The sequence below is a fragment of the Pipistrellus kuhlii genome, unplaced genomic scaffold, assembly GCF_014108245.1.
Source record: "Pipistrellus kuhlii isolate mPipKuh1 unplaced genomic scaffold, mPipKuh1.p scaffold_m20_p_4, whole genome shotgun sequence".
NCBI lineage: Eukaryota > Metazoa > Chordata > Mammalia > Chiroptera > Vespertilionidae > Pipistrellus > Pipistrellus kuhlii.
The window spans coordinates 5777043-5799244 of NW_023425540.1; the positions used below are offsets into that span (position 1 = coordinate 5777043).

The 22202-nt window shown below is 47.7% G+C and overlaps 1 protein-coding gene across 2 annotated transcripts in view; it reads right to left on the bottom strand.

The window, feature by feature from the left end:
* The window catches only part of LIFR (LIF receptor subunit alpha), a 59960-nt gene that overhangs the window by 5891 nt on the left and 31867 nt on the right, over nt 1-22202 (bottom strand). For both annotated transcript variants that reach the window (XM_036410451.2, XM_045571842.1), the window contains exons 6-16: nt 21871-22045; nt 19788-20042; nt 14880-15009; nt 14073-14242; nt 11533-11678; nt 10188-10350; nt 7844-7914; nt 5572-5785; nt 3908-4087; nt 2278-2379; nt 1335-1502 (exon numbers count right to left, since the gene is read on the bottom strand). In XM_036410451.2, the coding sequence (XP_036266344.1) occupies nt 1335-1502; nt 2278-2379; nt 3908-4087; nt 5572-5785; nt 7844-7914; nt 10188-10350; nt 11533-11678; nt 14073-14242; nt 14880-15009; nt 19788-20042; nt 21871-22045 (1774 nt within the window). The remainder of the gene's footprint in view (nt 1-1334; nt 1503-2277; nt 2380-3907; nt 4088-5571; nt 5786-7843; nt 7915-10187; nt 10351-11532; nt 11679-14072; nt 14243-14879; nt 15010-19787; nt 20043-21870; nt 22046-22202) is intronic.

Here is a 22202-nt window from a genome sequence, read left to right on the forward strand (position 1 = left end):
CCCTGGATCCCACCACTCCCTCCCAACAGCCCCCTAATGTCCAAATCCTCTTTCCTGGCGCACACCCACCCCTCTAGTTCTCTTGGTCTCTGTGGATTTATGCGTTGTTGTTGTGTGTTTTTCCTGACTCACTCTAATTTTACTGACCAATCCACCAGGTCGCACTGGAAGTCTAGCGGCTAGAATCTTAACTGGCTCCAGTGAAAAACGTCTGAGCATCTGAGGACAGTTACAGCAGACTCTGATGTCCGTGGAACTTGGTAATTAGGGATTCCCTCCCTCAGAGGCCACTCGGAAGGCTCAGGAAATGCAGGCTCGGTGACTGGGAGGCGCAGTTAACGCAGCTGCTCTGGGGGAGGGACTCGTCAGTGTCTCCACGCAGATGCCCTTCTCTACCTGTGAGACCGGCACGGAGTAACCAGAGTGGCTTCTTTCCGGGGAGAGGTCGCCAGGGAAATGAACGCCCTCCGACTGACAGATGACACGCTTGGGCAATGCGGCTGCGGATAAGGAGCATCTGGCTCCCACAGAAACGCAACGTAGGGAAAAGCCAGGAGCCTCCATCCACATTTCTATAGCTGCAAACCTGGGCGCTCCGAGTTCTCTGAACTCTTAGGGCACGCACTTACAGGTGTCAGGGGTTGGCTGTATTTTTAAGATCTAATGCAGTGGCCGGCAGAGCCAAAGATCCACAGCACAACGATTGAAATTTGAGAGCCAAGTTTTTAAACTTAAACTTCTTCTAACGTCACTTCTTCAAAATAGACTCCCCCAGGCCGTGGTATTTTGTGAAAGAGCCACACTCAAGGGGCCAAAGAGCTGCATGTGGATCGAGAGCTGCAGTCTGCCAACCAAGGATCTAATGGGTACACTTGTCCCCGGTCGAGGCCATGAAGTTTCTCATTTCTTTGTGGCCGTAACTGTGAGGATGCTTTTGTCAGAAAACAAAGGAGGCTCCGAAGCTATTGGTTGGGTTCCTGAGTCTTCCTCCTCCATTATTATAAGTTCAGGAAGACTATTTTGTGTGTGTGTGTGTGTGTGTGTGTGTGTTTAAGTAACCTTCATAAGATGCTATGGTATGGGTCAAGCCAGACTAGTAAGAGATGGGTCTTAGATTCCAAGGCTTCTGAATAAATACCTTGAATAATTTCTGAAAGACATGTACCTCCGACCGTAAAATCCTCCTATTCATAACATGACTGCATTTTCACTTCCTGTTTTTCGGAGTTTTGGAAACCAGCATGAAAGCAAGGAGCAGCACTTCCTTCCTCCTCCATTTGTGGTGAACGAAGAGCCTCTGGGAAGCATTGCTGCCACCTGGGTGACTCACTTACCTGATTCCAGACCTCGCATCTTCGAGGTGTCTCTCTCTCCCTTTTCAAAGTAGAACACATAGCCTCTCAGGAAGCCTCTGAGCTCCTCCACGGGTATGTCTTCCCACTTCACGAGGATGGAGTCTGCGGACGTGTCCTCCACGGTGAAATTCGGTGCAACGGTTGGAGCTGGAAAAGGGAAACGGTCAACAGCTGAGGGAAAGTTCACCGACGCAGAGTAACACATCAACGGTTAATGAGTTTCTAGCCTCCAAAAGAGCTAAGCTAGCCCTAGCCAGTTTGGCTCAGTGGGTAGAGCGTCGGCCTGTGTACTGAGGGTCCTGGGTTCGAATCCCGTCAAAAGCACATGCCTGGGTTGTGGGTTCAATCCCCAGTAAGGGGCGTGCAGGAGGCAGCTGATCACTGGTTCTCTCTCACCACTGATGTTTCTCTCTCCCTCTCTCTTCCTCTCTGAAATCAATAAAAATATATTTCTTAAAAAAGAGCTACACTTCAAATGCAAAGCTTAACTCCTATGTAATCACAGACGTACAGATATTACTACACACACTTTGGCTGTGAAGCTAGCAACCAAACATGCAAAGGCAGAACTTGCTATGTAGGGCAGCAATCTACATAAAATCTCTAAGTGGCTACTCAAGTGGATTCCATTTGCATTTCCCCCTCTTTATTGATGGTCTGGCATTAGTTAACAGCTGTTCAAATTTGTGTGAACTATCAATGAAGTATTTCTGAAATAAGATTATTTTTCAATGACAATAAATCTGTGAAATACAAACATTAAATGAAGTAAGAATAAGTAGCCATAAATAATTTTAAATGTGTCACACACATCATTTTTCCCTTCCTGAACTCAACATCCCCATTTAATCTAGGTTTAGAATCCAACTGCTGCCAATTCCCGTGACCTTGACCTCTAGGAAAACCTCCCCACGTAACTCACCCAGTTCCTCCACGTATCCGACCACGGAGCGCAGCAGCTGGTAGCCGCGGTCCCGGCAGCCGTACAGGAAGAAGTGGTACCGCACGCCGGGGCGGAACTGATCTGCAGGAGGACACAGCGGCTGTGAGTGCCTGTGTTACTCGCCAGCCTAGAGCAGCTCCCTCTGAGACGGCCAAAGCACGTTTACAAAAGTTATACGTCCCTATTTTCAAAACGGGAAATGTTCAGAGTGGAAATGACAAGATAAAACAAAACCACATTTACGGGGAGAAATGGTGACCAAGGCTTTGATTTTTGTTCCTTAAAACCAGGCAACGGCAGACTGAATCCGAGTTGGGTGACCTTGGGCAAGTGACCTAACTTCTCTCCACCCAGGAGGGCCTTGGCTCCTCTTCCTCGTGGCAGGCATCAGCTTCAACTTTCCGTCCAGATACAGCATCTAAGTCGGTGCCTCTCCATATTAATCACCCCCCCCCCCCCGCCTCCTCCCAACCCCTCCCGGGAACCCTCCAGGCCCACCCGCCTCCTCCCAACCCCTCCCGGGAACCCTCCAGGCCCAGGGAGGACGATGGAGGGGCGCACACCTCAGAACTGCCAGTGGGGGAAATGCAAGGGGAGGCCACGGAAAGGGGTAGGTGCAGTCAGCACGCTGGGAGGTGCAAGAAGGTGCAGGGAGGAAGGATAATAATTGCCCCGGCCAATTCTGCACCGGAAGCAGCTTGGCTGCCTTCCAAGCAGACCCGGAACATGATCAGACCCCACACGGGTCCTCTAACAAAGGAGTCTCAGCCCCACCATCTGACAGGGACAGAGGGAACGAGGGCAAAGAGCCAGCACTGCCTGCTCTGGAACCACACGAGCAGGGGAGGGCCAGCCCTGGGGGAAGAACGGCTCAGGCCCCGAGGGCAGAGACACAGCACTGGCCAGCTGCTCGGAAGGACAGTGCGGGTGGAACGAGGGCACTCATTCCCAAGGGCAAGGATGGCACAGCCTGCAGGTTCCCAAGTGCCCCCGGGGCTAATCCAGGCCGCAGGGCCTCAAGGGCAGCTCACCAGGGGCTCGGGGCAGTTAGCCATCAGGGAGCTGGCCCCACCCGCTGTGCCCGCTGCCACACCCAGTGCCCTTGATGGACGTCAGGCAAAGCGGTCATGTGGGTGCAGGGCCTTGGTGCTCAGCATCTCCCTGACCCTGGTACCGGGGCCCTGGGCAAACCCAGGCAGTAACATTGCATGCGGCCCCACTCCTCATACGGTATTTCTGTAGCCTCCTCTGTGAGCATCTCCCACGTTGTAAACCTTCCACACACGCTTCAGGGCTGCTTCATACAAGTGCCAGGACTGGCTCCTTCCCCTACTCGCTGTGTTCAAGCTGACGATGATCGAGAGCGCCGTGGTGAGCATGCTCAGCTGTGCATCTGAGCTGCTCTGTCTTTTAGAATAAACTCCTAGACACGTAATTCCTAGATCGGGGGATCTGGAACCTCTCACACACACATGCCCCAGAGCACCTTCCGGAAAAGCTGACCGGCCCACGCCTGCCCAGCAGGGAGGGAGTCTGGTCCCTGCACCGCCCCCGTCGCCCCGCCAGCTGCTCCCCAACCCTGCCCCCGGGGAGCCCTCGGAGCACGCACCCGACTGGATGAGGGCCTCGGTGCTGTGGGCGCGGACCTTCTTCCAGTCCATGAGGCAGGGCTGCGGCTGGGACGCGTTGCACCACTTGATGACGTAGTCGCAGGTCATGTTGGGGTCGTAGCTCCACGTGAGGAGGACCCCGTTGCCCGTTCCGATGGTCTGCTCTACTCTGAGGTCATCTTCAACGAGAAAGGAGGGCTTTTGCTGGCGTTACGGGTAAGGACGTAAGGCGGACCTCAGGAAGACGGGCACAAGCTAGAAGACCCATTGCCACTGCAGGGAGCTGCTAGCCTAGGGCTCCAGCTAGGTGAGCCTGCAGTGCGTGTGCGAGTGGGCTCTGCTAGTTCTGCTGCGACTACGGCAATCCCCTGTGCATGCAGGTGAACTCAGCAGCTGAAACGGAGGAATGAAAAGGCAGTAGGACCAGGTGGCAAGGTCGTGGGGCCAGGACCTGCAGCGTGAGGACCCTCTGGGACAAAGGCTGTTTCTGGAGGTCAGGAGCCAGAGCAGAGGGTCAGCTGCTGTGAGACACTCTCTCTCTCTCCCTCCTTCCCTCCCTCCCTCCCGCCCGCTTTCTCTCTGGGGCACAGGCAGGTGAGGACAGCCAGGTGTGCACCGACACTGGTGCCTGTGGATATTTTGTATTTCTGAAACGTGCTTTGCTCCCCTCTCCCTCCTTCTGATTCCCTGGCGATCCACTCTAACACAGAACCCAGTTCGGTAACAAGTGATAAGACTGCCTGCAGGCAGAATGGAAAAGATACTTAGAGGGCCCTGCCTGGACCAGTGTGTCTTCCTTGAGGAGTGGGTGGTCAGAGAAAGATGCCCCATGTTGGGGCTGAACAGCAGGGGTGGGGTAACCCAGAAGAGGGGCTGATCCCAAGCAGAGGTGACATGGTATGTGAACTCCCCACTCAGGAACTGTCGAGGTGTCTGAGAAGGAATGGCCCACTCTCTGCTAACCCATAAAACTTAAAGGAAGGCATTAAGCAATTTAAAAATTACACCAACTTTTCTTCGGAAGTTTATACTGAAGGTCTGATTTAGACTCTAAGAAGAACTTATCAATAAGGGATTTCTATTAAAAGAATGTCTTATCAACAAAGCTGCCATTTAAAAACTGAATATCTTTTGCTTGGCTGGTGTTGCTCAGAGGTTGAGCTTTGGCCCATGCGCCAAGAAGGTTCGACTCCCAGCCGCGGCACATGCCCGGGTTTCAGGCACAGTCCCCAGTCGGGGGTGAGCAGGAGGCAGCCGACTGATGTTTCTCATCGATGGTTCCATCTCTCCCTCTCCCTTCCTCTCTCTCTAAAAACAATAAAAACGCATTTACACTGATTATCTTTTCCTGCCTGGCAGGAAATTGCCTAGCTGACATAAGAATCAACTCCCGTGGTGCTGGGGAGGTAGATAACAACGGCGTCTGAATAAACTGTTACAGCGTTCTTCCTAAGAGTAACACTCACGGCTGTCACCCTCCAACATGCTGCGTTCGAGTCACAGGCACCGGGGTTCTCTGTCCGTCCACAGAGCATCCAGGTGAGACTCACGACAGGGGTCTCAGTGGGCAGTATTCCCGTCTGTCCCTCCTTGTATACCAGCAGCAGGACGAGAGCAAGCCACCTCTTCGAAAAACTCCACCCCACGCCCCCTCCGCACTCACCGTTGGGAATCTCCATGCTGGCTATCCTGGAAGGCGGCGAGGAGCCCACGGAGTTTTTGGCCACCACACTGATGATGTAGTCATGCTTGTCCAGCTGGATTTCTGCCTTGTGCTGAGGGTCAGGGATCTCAGACAGGGACTGTGTTTTCTCCTCTGATGAACAGGATACGTTATAGAAGAGTATTTTCCCGTTGGCTTCATTCATGGGTAAGGGCTATGAAAAAAACAGAAAGTAATTTATGACAAAGCCCTGCAAAACTGACCGTCGAGCCCAACCTGAACACTACACTCTCACGGCAAGATGACGTGAGAAAAGAGGATGCTGTCACAAATGGCATAAAATCCCCGAAGGCCTGGGCAAACCAGGAAGGTGAGACTGAAGGAGAATGATGAGTACTGTGAGCAGTACGAGCACACAAAACTGTAAGAACTGAGTACACAAAAAACAATATTTAGCCCGGCCAGGGTTTGAGTGTGGACCCTATGAAGCAGCAGGTCAATTCCTGGTCAGGACACATGTCTGGGCTGCAGGCTCAACCCCCAATGGGGGGCATGCAAGAGGCAGCCGATCGATGATTCTCATCACTGATGTTTCTCTCTCCTTCTCCCTTCCTCTCTGAAATCAATAAAAATACTGGAGGCCCAATGCACGAGTCTTCGTGCAAGAAAGGGTCTTCCTTCCCCTGGCTGCCTGCATTGCCTTCGCTCTGGCCAAAGCCGCCTTTCCGCCTTCCCACACTGCACAGAGGCTGGGAGCAGCTGGAGTGGTGCAGACCTCTCCCCGCAGCTCAGTGAGTGCATATGCAAATTAACCTATCTTTGTTGGGTTAATTTGCACACTCACTCCTGATTGGCTGGTGGGCATTGCGAAGGTATGGTCAATTTGCACCTTTCTCTTTTATTAGTGTAGATATTTAAAAAAAAAAAACAAAAACTATTTAACCTCACATTTCTCAGAAGCTAACCATAAAGTTCCAAGAAGCACTGCTCTATATAAAAGCAAAACATTAACAAGTATGGCATCACAGCTTTTTACCACATGCATTGTTTTCTCATTTTAAGAGGGGTACATGCTATATACGCTGCCACCTCCCCGGGTCCTACCCCACCCCTTCCCACCTGCATACCCCACCAGGGATTCCACTTATACGGGGTTGGGCAACGGAGTTCAATTCTTGTACTGTTCTTCATTAACTACTGTGTTATTTTTCTGCCCCCTGCCCCCCACCTCCCGCCCCGCATGCCACAAGACTGTCTCCAGCTCCCATCTCTCCTTGAGCTCAGAGCCTTACTTCAAAGCACCACCCACTGGGCTCGCCTTGGACATCCCAGTGACACATGTTTACAAACCTCAACATGTCCCAAACAACGTAATGTCTACCCAAATATGGCAGAACAATTAACCTCATGGCTGCAGTTAGTCTGAATCACTTCAGCACTGTTAATCCTCGGTTAAACAGTCATCTGGTTTGAACAATATCCGAACTTCCCCCACATGGGAGGAACTGGGGCAATCATACCATTCCTGTGAGGCCTGACAGGCCGCCTCGGTGGCTACGGGGATGCGAGTCCCATCCAGGCGACCACCGAGCAATGGCACTTCTACGCTCAGGCCTCACCCTTCAAAGCCACAGTGATGTCAGAGTTTTGCAAAAATAATCTTTTTCCTTCCCATAGGGAACAAAATTCACTACTGAAAGGAATCCGATTATGAAACCTGATGTAGAAAACAACTGTGTTTTTAATGTTCATAAATCAGATAAAAACTATAGCAACAGAAATGTTCATTCCACCAGAAGGGAAAAACACTAAAATATAATGCAATTCGTATTTTATCTAAAATTTTACAAAACTAATTTTACAAAACTAGTCATTACTATGATTTATTTAAGGGAAATTACATATAACATCTGTTTTAAATGTTCATTTCCTACTCACCAAAGAAAAGAAGAGGCAACACAAATAGTTAGGGCTCTACCTCGTTGCGTCTGGCTTTGTTTCTGACTAACGTGAGAGGGACTGGACCCACGAAACCCGCAGGCCTTTTGCGGGCCTCGTAAAGTCACAGCACAGAACACTGCCATCTGAGACCCTCACTGAAGAGGCAGGGTGCAGCAGCAAGGAGGAGTCGGGAGGCCAGGAGCCCGGGTACGTTCTCAGCAGTTCTGCAGGTCTGAGGAATCCTGGCTCCCCGATGCCCCAGGACCCTGTAAGTCAGGCGGTTAACCATAACCAAGTCACATAAATATTCAGGGAAACATGAGACAGTTACCTTCCAATATATTATTAAATTCTTCCCGTCGGAGCGCCACTCTCTCCAAGTGTCCGGTCCCTTGGAAGGAACTAGGAAAGAGAAGGAAAAGTTAGTACGTGAGGATCTACTCCGTCAGTCGATGTCCATGACTGAGATGGTGGTGCCTGCAATTTGTTTCTAGGCTTCTGGAATTCTCAGTAAGAGATGAGCCAGTTGGAGAAAGAGAAATATCACACCATCTCACTCATGTATGGAATACAACGAACACCACAAACTGATGAACAAAAACAGATCCAGGGACAGAGAAGCATCGATCAGACCATCAAACCTCAGAGGGAAGGTAGGGGAGGGTGGGGTTAAGAGGGAGAGATCAACCAAAGGACTTATGTGCATGCATATAAGCCTAACCAATGGACACAGACAACAAGGGGGTGAGGCCATGAGTGGGGTGGGTGGGGGGGAATGGGAGCTCATGGGGGGATGAGGATAGGCATGTAATAACTTAATAAAAAAAAAAAAAAAAAGAAAAGAATGGGGAGCACTCCTCAGTGGCTTCCACTTAGAAAACGAGGAAAGAAATGCTCTCAAAGCCTGCAAAACACTGGCCCTTAGCATGGTAACACCCCCCCTCGAGGCTGTGAGTGCCCACACCCTGGCTTCCTGGCTGCTCCTCAGACCTGCGGAGGCTGCCTGCCTGGGCTGCCCCCCTGACTTTCTCGCCCTCCCTTCCTCTGCCCGAACCCCTTCTCCTGAGAAACCCCCCAGCTGAGGGAGAAACCTCCCTCACCCAGGGCTGCCCTGTTCCCAGGTCCAAGATTGCAAAAACCCCCCACCCCCCACCCCGTCTGCACTCCCCGCCCCCTTCCTAGGTTTCCTTTTTCTCTGTGGCACTCACTACCACCCGGCAGACGGACACATAATAATAACAATGATTTCAAATCCTCCAGCCTCTGCATTCCATGGCAGAGACTGCTGGTCTACTGCTGCTCTGCCCCTGGAGACCAGAGCGATTCCTGACACGTGGTAGTTGTCATGCGATGAACGGCTTCACCTCAATGAAGCATAATCAAAAGGCTCCTTCCCTTTCGCCTGCAACCAAGGCTCATCAACCGAAGTCGAAGCACCCGTGGGTCCGGTTCCTGCCCCTGTGGGTCCCTCCCGCACCTTATCAGGGCTGGCTTGTGTGACCAGCAGGGACGGGCAGACGTGAGGGTCTGTCCCTTCTGAGGCCAGGCCAGGAGGAGGCTGTGGAGGCGGCCCTGTTCTCTCTGGGATCGCTATGTCCAGGGCAGCGGCTGCCACTCTCTGAGGACACCAGCAGCCCCGTGGGGGGCACAGAGGCTCCTGCCTGCGGCCCTGGGAGAGAACCGCCTGGAAGCAGACCCTCCGGCCCCAATCAAGCCCGAGGCCACCCCCCACACACACGGTGCGCGGTCTCAGGAGAGATTCTCGGCTAAGCTGCTCCTGAGCCTCTGAGCGGGGCACTCGCTGAGAGACAGGACATGTTTGCTGCTTTAAGCACAGAGCTGTGGGTAACTGAGCCCAGAGCAATGATTCTCTGGACTCATGCACAGGACTCGTTTCTCACGATCCAAGTCACTCTGACACGCACTGCAAAGCCCCTCTCCTCTCTCAGTCTTCATGGGGAGACACGGCATCCGATGAACCACCGTCACTTTTTGTCGTCCTGTGTGTTCCACTTGGGAGGAGGAGTTTTACTATCTCCTCTGTCACATAATGCAAATAAAAGACTGTGCTGTCTTTTGAGGAACGATTCCTGAAAACCACACCTACTTCTGCTTTCTGTTTTAGAGCTGGGGTTCAGGGGTTGAGTCTTACTCTGTCTTTGGGGATTGTAGTCAGAAAACCAGTTACCTGACTGCACAGCTATTTTGCTCTAGGTCTAACGGTGGAAATGAAAGTTTGAGACCTTAGCCCCAGCCATTTCTCAGGCCTAGGCCAGAAACAAAAATTCCAGCCAATTCCCTCCACTGACACTTGTTTTTGCTAAGAAAGGCAATCTGGGTCGTGAAAAGGAGGAGGGCGTGTGAGAAAAGTCTCGCCACGACATCCTCAAGGTTCCAAGGGTGGTCTCGTACCCATCACCTTGACACAGACGTGAGGGTGGCCTTGTCCTCGCACACGGCACATGCCCAGCACTGCCCACGGCATCCGGAAACCTTGCAGCCCATCATTCAAAACGTCTGCCTGAGGTTTTACCAGCAGGCATCAGGTAGGTACGCAATTTATCTACCCACTCTCCCGTGTTCGGTCACCGTGGTGACATTTTCTCTAGAGGCAGTTGTGGTGTGTCAGGATCCATAACAATAATAATTAACCACAAGTCACTGTGTTCACTTACCGGCTTCTGTGGTTAAATATTGTTTTTCACTGCTCCATTTGCTCCATTTCCAGAAAGTTCCACTAGAACAACGAATCTGGAAAGCATACACCGTGTACGGACTTAACTTGTCCACGGCGATGAGGTAATTTGAATTGTCTACTCCTTTGACTGTGACATTCCGCTGTTAGAAAACAAACACTATGTGCACATCACGTGTGTATGAATACAGACACACACACACATATACACATACTTTTTAGAAAGAAGAAAGCCTCCCAAATGTGTAACCAATTGACCGAACAGCCACGTGAGTTCGCCTCTCTAAGATCATCCCCTATCATATGGTAATTCGTAGATAAATGCCAAACCTGTGAGATTGAACTCTGCAACAGCAATAAACAAAAACGGAGGTGGCTTTTATCCAAACATTGAATCTAATGAATAACGGCCGGTTAAGTTACGCAGAGAAGGGCATATAAGTTCGGCAGATCGACGGCTAGTGGCGATGCAGTAAACCTCCCTGTCCTTAGGCGACCTAAGGGGACCTTGAGGGTTGCAGGTGTCGCTTAGGTGGCGTTTGCAGCTTTTTGGAAGCAGGCTTCCGCCTAGCCCCGTTTTCCAATGTGGCGCTTAGCACCTCTAGTCTGCTGCTCAACGCGCAGACTGTTCAACAAATATTTAAAAGGAATGAAATTAAAAGGAAGCCTTCCAAAACAAATCTGAGGATTTGCATACCCCCGGGGAGGCCTCGTGATCTCCCGGTTACTCACTCCAAAGGAGCTCTCAGAGTTCCAGCCTGCAGTGCGACTGAAGACAGTGCACAAACCATTAGCAAGTTTCCAAATGAATTTTTAAGTACGGCATCATTTATTTTGGACGTACCACCAATTACAAGATGGTGCCGTATAAAAGTCAACCTAAGTATTTAAAATGTATTAAGAAGTCATGTTTTGACTTATAATAACCAATTATAACTTGCTCCTGCAGCTGCACTTAGCGGTTTTAAAATCACATCTTCTCTCCGGTGCCAATTAGTCCATTATCTGAGGCTTGAGGTTACGGCAGAAGCCACCCGCTGATTCACAGATTTGTTGAGCACCAGCTACACACCAGGTGCTATACCGGACCCGGAAACCAACTGAGGAGAAGTCAGACTTATGCTCCATAGCAGCCAGTATTATAGTTGTTTCCAAGTGCCCCATACAATGCTGTCATTACTCGCATCCGTAATACCACGGTTCTTAGTAAATCTCTGTAATCGGTAATCAGAGCTTATGCATGTAAGTTTACTTAGTTATTTTTGAAGACTAAGTATTTTATCAATCATAACCTCTAAGGAAGTTTGCAGGAGAGTCTTACTCACCAATTCCCGTACTGAATTAGCTTTGTTAATTTCAACTTGACATAACAGCTTAATCTTTGCGAAGCTGCCTGGTAAGTGCCAGGAAAGTGCAACAGCTGTTGAATTAATATCCTTCACTCTGATTGAAGTAGGCGTATGGGGGCAAACTGTAAATACAATTTTTAGAGATTCATTACTTTAACAGCAATTTTCTAATATGACAAATGAGAATCAAGGGAAGTGAAGACCGGGAGAGGGATTGTTAGTGCCGAACAACAATATTCTCCTCAGTGTTTGTGAAATAACACAAACCTCGCTTCACTGCCGACAACGTGCCAACCTTTTTTTTTGAATATATTTTTTATTGATTTTTTTACAGAGAGGAAGGGAAAGAGACAGAGAGCCAGAAACGTCGATGAGAGAGAAACATTGACCAGCCGCCTCCTGCACTTCCCCTACCGGGGATGTGCCCGCACCCAATGTATACGCCCACATGCCAACATTTTTTAGGAACCGACCTTGCTCAGGTACCTGAATGGTGTCAGGAATACTAAAAGGAGGTCAGAGAATAGTCTCTATCTGCAAGGAACCCCTGACTTACTTGGGGGATGACAAACCAAAAGAAGGGAAATGAACAAGAGTACAGATGCTAAGTTCTAAATGTAGGGCACACATATTAAGCACCACAGGAATCTACTATATATATAAAAGCTTAAGTGGCCATCGCAGCCGATTGGGTGACCAAAACAGGCTGAGTGGGCAACCGGGCCCCTGGAGGAGGGGCAGTTGGGGGCAACTAAGATGGCAGGGGGAGGCAGTGAGGAATGACTAGGCTGATGGGGGGACAGTTGGGGGTGACCAGGTCGGCGGGGGGAGGAGGGCAGTGAGGGGTGACCAGGTCGACATGGGGGGCAGTAAGGGGTGACCAGGCTGGCGGCGGGGGGCGGGGGGGGGACAGTAAGGGGCAACCAGGCTGGTGGAGGGGGCCAGTTAGGAGGCAGTGGTCCCGGATTGTGAGAGGGATGTCCGACTGCTGGTTTGGGGCAGTCCCTAGGGATCAGGCCTAAACCAGCAGTCGGACATCCCCCGAGGGGGTCCCAGATTGCAGAGGGTGCAAGCTGGCTGAGGGAACCCTCTTCCCGTGCACGAATTTTGTGTACCGGCCTTCTAGTCTAAACTTAAACATGGTAAGGAGGATCCTACAGTGAAGACTGGACTGGGAATGAGCCCGGAAAGAAGAATCAGACGAACGCTGGCAAAACGAACGCAGGAAGGCATTTCCGGTCGGGGTCCTGGCACAGCAGCGCAGCGTGCATGCTATGCTGGGGATAACACACACACCGGTCTGAGGGTGGGGGAGTCATGTAGTGAATAAGGCTGAAATGGCAAAACGCAGCCACAGTGTCCTCAGGTAGAATAAGGAAACGAGAAAGACGATGGGAGGAGATAATTGATGAAGGTGATTTACGTGTAACAAACCAGGCAGCAGGACCACTGCCATCCCCGGCCAGGCCGTACCGGAGGGCACCGGGTTTAAGCCCTTCTCCGCCTCTGTCCATCTCCGTGCTGCAGAGCCCGGCATGGCTGGTGCACAGGGAATGACCATGGGAATGAAGGCAAAGTGCGGGGCCATATTTTCTCTCTATTTTACGCTACAGATTCATAGGACTGGCAAGAAATTAAGAAGTCCTCAGCAGTGAAAAGGAGTGAACTACTTACTGATCCAGACAACACCTTGGATGGATCTCAAAATGTTACCCTTAGTAAAAAACACCAACCTCCACCGGTTATACACAGCACGATTCCACTCATAATAACAATCTCAAAATGACAACACAACTGAGATGAAGAACAGACGGGCTGCTGGGCCCCCAGGGACACGGCTGTGGAAGTGTGTGGGGGGGGATGGGGCGGTGTTAAAGGGACAGCATGAGAAGTGCCTTCTTGGTGACAGCAGTCTTGAATGTGTCGGTTCCGTGAATCTAAACATAAATCCGATCACATGGACCTATACACATACATGTACACAACACACACACACACACACACACACACACACACACAATGGAATGCATATAAAAACTGGTGAAAACTGGGCCTGCACAAAGTCGGTGGTGTGGTTTGCAGTATTGTTCCAAGGTCAGCTGCCTCGTTTGGATATGGTACTACAGTAACATCAGGTGTTACCCCCAGGAAAGCCAGGTGAAGGGGGTCACAGGGCTCTAATTTATTATATTTTTGCAACTACCTACCATTATTTCAAAACAAAAACTCTTTAAAAATTGGGTAAATTCTTTTTTTTTTTTTTAATAAATCAAAAACTATTAGATAAAGCCACTGACAGTTTCTATGCAAATGAAATGACATTCAAAATTTTACCTGGATTCAATAAAATGGTGCAACTTGAAATTACACATTTTAAAATGACCTTCACAAGATTAATACTAATTATACAGAAAATAATCAGTAAAAAGTAATTCCTAGACGAACTTTTCATTAATCTCAAGACATTTTGCCTCTTCTAGAGTTATTATAAAACACTGGTTTGTGTAGCAGCTTACCTTTCTCAGTCACGTTGATGAAAATCGTTGATTCTGATTGACCCAGAGGATTGAGAGCATTCAAAGTGAAATTATATATTTCTTGGTTTGGAAGCACTTGAAAGAATAACTGATAGGTTTCATTTATGGGCGCTACAACTCTTTTAAATTCAACAGATTCTCCAGAAAAACTGAAAATTAAGAGAGGAATAAGAAACATTAAAATTATATCAAGACATGAATGGGTAGCTCAGTTGGTTGAAGCATCATCCCGATACCCCAAGGTTGCTGCTGGTTCAATCTCCAGTCAGGGCACATACAAGATCAACCAATGAATGCATAAACAAGCAAAACAATAAAACCAGTTGTTTCTCTTTCTCCACCCCCCACTCTCTAAAATCAATCAATAAAAAAATGTATTTTTTTTAAATATCAAAATGGCAGAAGATAAATGGTGCAGGGAAAAAAAAATGAGTGGGTAAATTTCTAGTAATTAATGTTTTCAAAGTATTTCTATTTCTAATTATAGATATACTACATCCTCAGAGAAGAAAGTATATACGATACAGTAAAAATAATCAGCCGTAAGCCCGAGACCGAGAAACAGTCTCTGCTCGTGTTTGAGGCTTCTCCCTTCCGGGCTGTGTGGGAAATGGAGACCATTCCAGCCTGCATGCACTGTGCTGCAGAACATCCCATTTTACACTGTGTCTCTGGTTTTCCATCTTACTCATAATATAAAACAGATAGAGCATTTTGCTGTATCATGTGACATCCTCCTGACGGACTGGGTGCTGAAGTCTGGCGTCTTTTCCCGGGGACGCTTACCTTTCAAACAAAGTGTAACTGGTACTTCGAGGGCCCAGCAAGGCTGTCGGCCTCCCGGGGTCCCACGTACAGATGATCTCCTTTAAGTCATAGGTCTCACAGTTCAGCTTCTGAGGAATATCAGGTGGATCTGAAAGGAAAAAGAAAAGAAAAATGTACTTACTTATTTTTACATACATGCTCCCTGAAAATGTTATGTTTCGTATGTGTTAACTATATTTTATACCATTTCTTTAAAATGAGATAAATGTACTGTTTATATTTTACTTTTTGAACCATGCAGGAATTACTGTTCTTTCCATAGCATGTTTGTTTGAAGTTCATATTACATAAGAAATGACAGATTAGCCCTAACTGGCTTGGCTCACTGGGTAGAGCGTTGTTGCCTGTGGACTGAAAGGTCCCAGGTTCGATTCCGGTCAAGGACATGCACCTTAGTTGCGGGCACATCCCCAGTAGGTGGTGTGCAAGAGGCAGCTGGTCAATGTGTCTCTCTCAATGTTTCTATGATAACTCTCTATCCCTCTCCCTTCCCCTCTGTAAAAAAATCAATAAAATATATATATTTTTAAAAATGACAGATTAAATTATACTGAAGAGTGACTATTAGCTCATTTGAAAATCCCCCAATAGCAACTCGAAGAGAGCGGCTTATCATTTATCTCCCTTAAATACTACTGGAGTCTATAAAATCTCTCAAAGGGAAGTGTATCCAATAAGTTAAGTCAGAAAAATCTACAAGTTAAACGTATTATTAGTGATCACTATATATATGGCTTGAAAAGAAGTACCAAATCATATTAAAAGTTAACCTAAGTCAGGTTACAAGTTTCGAGTTGTTAAGTAAGTTCCAAGGACTATTATTTACAAAGTAACTCTCAGGAAAATCCTGCATCGCCTACAGTGAAAGTGAATACTGTTCTTCTGGCATTTTCATTCTTTATGGAAACTATTCTCTCTGGCTTTGTTCAGGAAGGACCAGAAAAAAGAAAAAGGTGTTTTGCTGAGTGTGTCCGAGACGTTTGAAGTGGTAAGGGGAAATTCTGCAGTCTGATGATTATAGGAATTGGTATTTCTGTGATGTTTAACCCAAAACATGGGGTGTCCCAAAACTTTATCCCAACTATCTGCCACGGAAGGTAAGTTTAAAAAAACAACAACCAATGACTTACTTATTGAAAAATTATGTAAAATAATCTTATTTTAAAACAACAAAATGTTAAAAATAGTTCTCAGTTTATCAACCAAGACTTAGCAAATTTCAAATACCTGCTCCAGAGATAAGAATAATGTCCTACAGTTTTAGGTCAGTGGTCGGCAAACTAAGCCACATGTGGCTCTTTGGCCACTTGAGTTTTTAGCAAAGGCCAGCTTAGGAGTACCCTAATTAAGTTAATAACAATGTATTATACCTACCTATATAGTTTAAGTTTAAAAAATGTGGCTCTCAAAAGAAATTTCAATCGTTGTTCTGTTGATATTTGGCTCTGTGGACCGATGAGTTTGCCGACCGCTCTTTTAGGTAATACCGGGAGGAATGAACGGTATTTATATCAAGGCCCAACAATCTGATACTGAAACTAATACTGACACATTTGGTTTGAAAACTGTTTTAAACCTAAGGCCAAACTTTCGGTCACTTTATTAAAATGACAGCAACATTTTTAGTATATTTTAATTGCCTATGATTTTAGTTATTTGGCAAAGATATTAAGTTGAAATATTTCAAGACCAAATAACAGGTGCAAAGTAGAAATAAGTGGAAGCCAAGTGAGAAAGAGAAAAAATACGAGAGGGCAGCATTTACAAGCTAACATATGGCTTTTCTTTTCCTTTCATAGAAATTAACTTACAAAAGAATCCACTGAAGCTAGGAAAGCTAGGTATAAATCAGCTGTATTTCTATGTACCAGCACATAACAATTTAAAAATCAAAGCCATGTTTATGGAAATGTTTTCAAATGAGAACGTATTAAATGTGACATGTGATATAAATATTTGCACGCTCCAATCCTAGGTCACAGTGTATTACTTTAAAACATCTTATGTGTAATGAAAGATTGACACTTAGGTCAATATTTAATGCTGAAGTAGCTCCTGCGATAAAAATGACTCATGTGAACGATTACTGAACAAATAATGCTCACAGGAGATCTGTGCTGCTTATGACTAAATTAGCTCCTACGTGAACACTGACACATATTGGTAAATAACTATTCTCCTGTCTATGAAATGATAAATTTATTTTTAATTACAAGGATAAACTTGAGAAGAAGAAAAAAATCCATTTTTGATTGGCATAAACACAGGAGTACATTTACTAAAAGATAATCGAGGCCTCTTACCACTAAGATAAAGTAAAGACGACCTAACTAAACAGAGGGCTATACCAGGTCTTGGGTTGAATGACTCAATACTGTTAAGAAAGAAAAATTCCCTAAATTGATAGATTTAATGTGATCCAAATCAAAATATTGGCCGGTTTTTATTACAAATATGTGTGGATAGGGGGAAGCTGACAAGCTGATTCTAAAATTCTTTCCAGCCGAAACCGGTTTGGCTCAGTGGATAGAGCGTCGGCCTGCTGACTGAAAGGTCCCAGGTTCGATTCCAGTGAAGGGCATGTACCTTGGTTGCGGGCACATCCCCAGGATATGCAGGAGGCAGCTGATGGATGATTCTCTCTCATCAATGTTTCTAACTCTCTATCCCTCTCTCTTCCTCTCTATAAAATATCAATAAAATATATATTTTTAAAAATAAAATAAAATTCTTTCCAGTCTTTTCAATAAATTGTGGGTTAACAGGAACCCCATAGGGAAAGAAAACAAACAAAACTTGATCCCTTCCTCATACCATAAACTGCCCTGATTGTAAGTTTCTAAAGAGCTCCCTTCAGAGGGAAAGTCTACAGCTGCTTCTGAGTCCACAAACAGAGAGTGATATTTCCGACAGATGTTACAAGGTTGAGTTAGGAAATTAATGGGTCTGTTCTAGAACTCCGATAAAAGATTAGAACACTGAAACAGTGACACCTGTGGATATTCTCATCCTTTAAGTTTTAATTTTTTTCATTCATGTTGTAAGTGGATATTTCACTTTTGGTATCAGCTCCTGGGCAGCTTCCCTCCGTACACAACTGCTTCTCGACTTAGACTGCACGTCATAGCCTAAAATACCACTAGGAAAGAAAACCTAATTTTCTGAAACTTAAATTTGAACATAACCTCACCCTCACTTGAATTCCAGTGCATTACTGGGGAGGCCAAAAGGGAGTAAGGTTACGGCCAACAAGCTGAGAAGTGCACCTAATCCCAGTTCTTCCCTTGGAAGTGGATCAGCAACTGAAGGGAGCTCGTCCTAAGTGTCTATGGAAGTGAGACAGGGACGGAGGGCCTCTTATCTGGAGCACAGCCAAGAATCAGAAAAAAGTGTAAGAGCCCGGCAGGTGTGGCTCAGTGGTTGAGCACTGACCTATGATATAGGAGTTCAAGGTTTGATTCCCAATCAAGACACATGCCTGGATTGCATGTGTGGGGTGTGCAGGAGGCAGCGTATCAATGATTCTCTCTTTCCCTCCCCTTCCTCTGTGAAATCTATCCTATATAATAAAAGCCTAATAATCAAGTCGACCAAACGGTGGAAGGACCGGTCGCCATGATGCACACTGACCACCAGGGGGCAGACACTCAATGCAGGAGTTGCCTCTAGTCCACAGGACCCAGGCCAGCCAAGGCAGGTGCCCATGGGGGGCCCCTCAATCACCCTGCCAATTGCCCCACAGATCAGCCCTGACCACTGGCCAGGCCTAGAAACCCTACCAGTGCACAGATTTTTTTTATAAAAGCGTAAGAAAATCACGAAGCAATCAAAACCCACTAACTAGATTTCACACACTTCCTTTCAGTAGACCCTTAGAACACATGCAGTAATGCTGAGGGGGAGGGAACAGATTCCCTGCTGGTGACAAAGCTATCTCTGCACCAGCCCAGAGTGACCGCAGGGGAGGGCACCGAGAACTCATGACAACCTTATCTGTGTACATTCATCACCACCCATATAGATCTGGCAGCCCCACAGCGATTCCGGATTGCCTTGGAGATAGATCTGCAGGAGCGAGCACACGGATAGAGAGGTACCCTGCACTCCGGGACACAGGACGCACACACAATGGGGAGGATGTCTTCTCACCCGTGTCTCCAACTGCCCTCTTCCCAAATATGCTCTTCTTAAAGTGGGAGAAGCAAGTATCATGCTATTGAAACATTCTGCATAAAATCATTACAGTTTCTTTCATTCAGGTGCTTATTTTCAAAAGGTATGCTATAATAAGGTGGGAAACTAAACTTATATGAAGTAATTCTTTTTTTTTTAAATATATTTTATTGATTTTTTACAGAGAGGAAGAGAGAGGGAGAGTTAGAAACATCGATGAGGGAGAATTGTTGATCAGCTGCCTCTTGTACACCCCCTACTGGGGATGTGCCCACAACCAAGGTATATGCCCTTGACCGGAATCGAACCTGAGACCTTTCAGTCCTCAGGCTGACGCTCTATCCACTGAGCCAAACAGTTTCGGCATGAAATAATACTTAAACAAAGGATTCAGACATGTTATATACTAACTTCTCTTGAATCAGCGAGCCTATTAACTGAGAATTTAAAATAAAATTCATATTATAAAACCTATAAGATATATAGATACATGTATGTAGAAAACAAACTTAGATCTCACCTGTAAACAAGTCAAAATTCTGCTGCCTTTTATATCATTTATATTAAAGGGTAAAAAAAATAAATAAATAAACAAGAAATAGAATCACCCCAGCCCCCGAAAAAGTATTAAAGCTCTCAAAGGGCAAAACTGATGAAGAGAAACAGTTTTAAAAATATGTATTTTATACTTACATCCTGCAAAAATAACTGTTCCATACACGTCTTTGTTTGTCATGAAGACCACATTTGTTCCACTGCTTATAGAAACAGAAATGTTATGGACCTCGATGGCCACGTTTTCCCCATCGAGATGAATAAGGGGATACTTTGTGTTGCTGATCTGTGCTGAGGACACTTCTTCTCGAGTCACAAAACAGAACGTTATATCTGAGCCCACAGGCACCACTTTGTCTTGAGGAAAAGCCTTATTCTGAATATCAGCAGACCCTAGAAAGATCAAAAGGAATCACAAAGACGTCAGAAGTCTTTCACCATAACGTAGACCAGTGCAGACAACACATACTTTGGCAGCTCTATAACGGTGTCCCAAAGATAAGGGATGTCCTCCAGGTTACAAAGGAGCAAGGCACACACAAGACATGAAGTGTGTGTGGCTTTATCTACATATGGTGGAGCGATGGTGGAGAACGGAGGGGATTGTAGGTCAAGGTCTAAGGTCCTAGGGTCATGTCCAAGAAGTTCTCAACGCTCGATAGATGGGTTTACTATCGATAGTACATCCACATGGGAAAAGTCAACACCAAGCACCACTCAGGCACGAATTCCCTGCCTGTGAGTTGACCTATGCATTTAGGGAAGGCTTCCTGCCTTCCATCGGCCTGAAGACACGCTGGAGTACTCCACCTCCCAAACAGCACCTTCCCGCTAATCCCAGCGCTATGCAGCTTCAGCCACACCTTTGGTTTTCATTCTCCCAAGCAGTCACTCTTTTTAAATGACCTCCAGTCTCCGTCCCACCTACGTACTCTTTCCCAGGCGTAAGGAGGCTCTACCCCAGCCATTCCACACGGGAGCAACCGGCTGGCCACACTGCTCCGTCACCGGCCACTTCGGAGCGATCTTCCCTTCCGACGTCCACAGCATCTGGCCGCTGCCCTGTGTCCTCCTCCTCAAAACTCCCATCGCTCTTGGCTTCCCTGGCTGTCCCCTCCTGGGCTCCTCTCCCCCCCTGGCGGCTGTGCGCTTTGCTGGTCTCTCTTCCATGCTCCCCCCTTAGACATAAAGCTTCGAAGGGCTTTGGTCTTGGGTCCTTGGTCTCCGTTCCCCTTTCTCTGAGCTCCGGGAACCTCCGGGATTGAAACGTTTTTCACAGCACACATATGCTCCGATTTTCAGAGATGCTGTCTCCTGCTCCAACCAGTCGCCTGGGTGGCGACCCTGCACTTCCAGCTGCCTAGGAGACACTGCTGTCCAGACACTTCCGACGTCCCTGGAGCTCAGTGTTGAAAAACGGAGTGGATCTTTCCTGCCTGATGTGCTCATCTCTTTCTGTCTCAGTGGAAAGCAGCGCCAGCTACACAGCTGCCCACACTAACCGTCACCTTTGGCTCCGCTGCTCCCCGAGGAAACGCACCGGCCCGGTTCTCCGGGCTCCTCAGGGTGTGCACACCGCCCCCCTCTTCCTTCTAACCCCGGGGACCTAGCCTCGCCTTCACTGTCCTAAACGGCAACCAGCTGCCCCTTAGTGATCCGCCTGCTCCCGTCCTCCCTTCCTCGGATCTATTCTCCAGACTGTCACTAACGTGAAGAATCTACGACGAGGAGAAGTCTTTTTAAGAACGTCGTTTTACTGTCAGTAATTTGCCGGGCCTCTCCCGTGCTGCCAGCATTCTACCTGCACAGGAGTCTTATTCCGTGTGCTGGGGATTTGGGGCATATTTGCCGATTCCCATGCCTCTGCAAGAACTGTCCCCCAGAGGGGTCTGCTCTGCGGATGAGAAATGGGGAGGTTTTTTTGTTGTTTGTTTGTTTTGTTTTTAATACAGACTTGATCTCATTACCATCTACACGGTCTTCCATACCTACCACAATGATTTTCAAACCTGGATCATTTCCAATCACTCAAAAAGTTCTTTAAAATTACAGAGTCCTAATGTCCACCTCAGACTTTCTGAATGAGAACACGCTGGGATGGGGGGCCCGGAAGACCCCCCAGGGACCCCCATGCAGAGGAATGAGAGCTTCCACCACACCTTCCCCTGAGACAAGGGGATCCCAGCCCTGGGAGAGGCACAGTCCTCGCACGGAAGCTCACCGGAAACGGTCTGCAGGGGGCTCCAGTCGCTCCACTCCTTGCGGCCAGAGAAGTGTGTGTCGTCGATGTAGCGCCGCAGGCCCACGGAGTGAGGGGCGCACTCCAGGGGCAGGTCCGAGGCCCAGCTCCAGCGGAGGACTGTGTCCTCGCCGCTCAGGGTGCTGTGGAGGGTCTCCTGCAGGTGGACACCAACGCCACACTCTATGCCCTGCTGCAGGCCCCTCCCCGCTGGGCCCTGGTCAGGCGCATTCTCTCTCTGTGTCTCCCCCCCTCCCCCCTCCATTCTCTCTAAAAACCATTGCAAAAATATCCTTGGGTGAAGATTTTTTTTA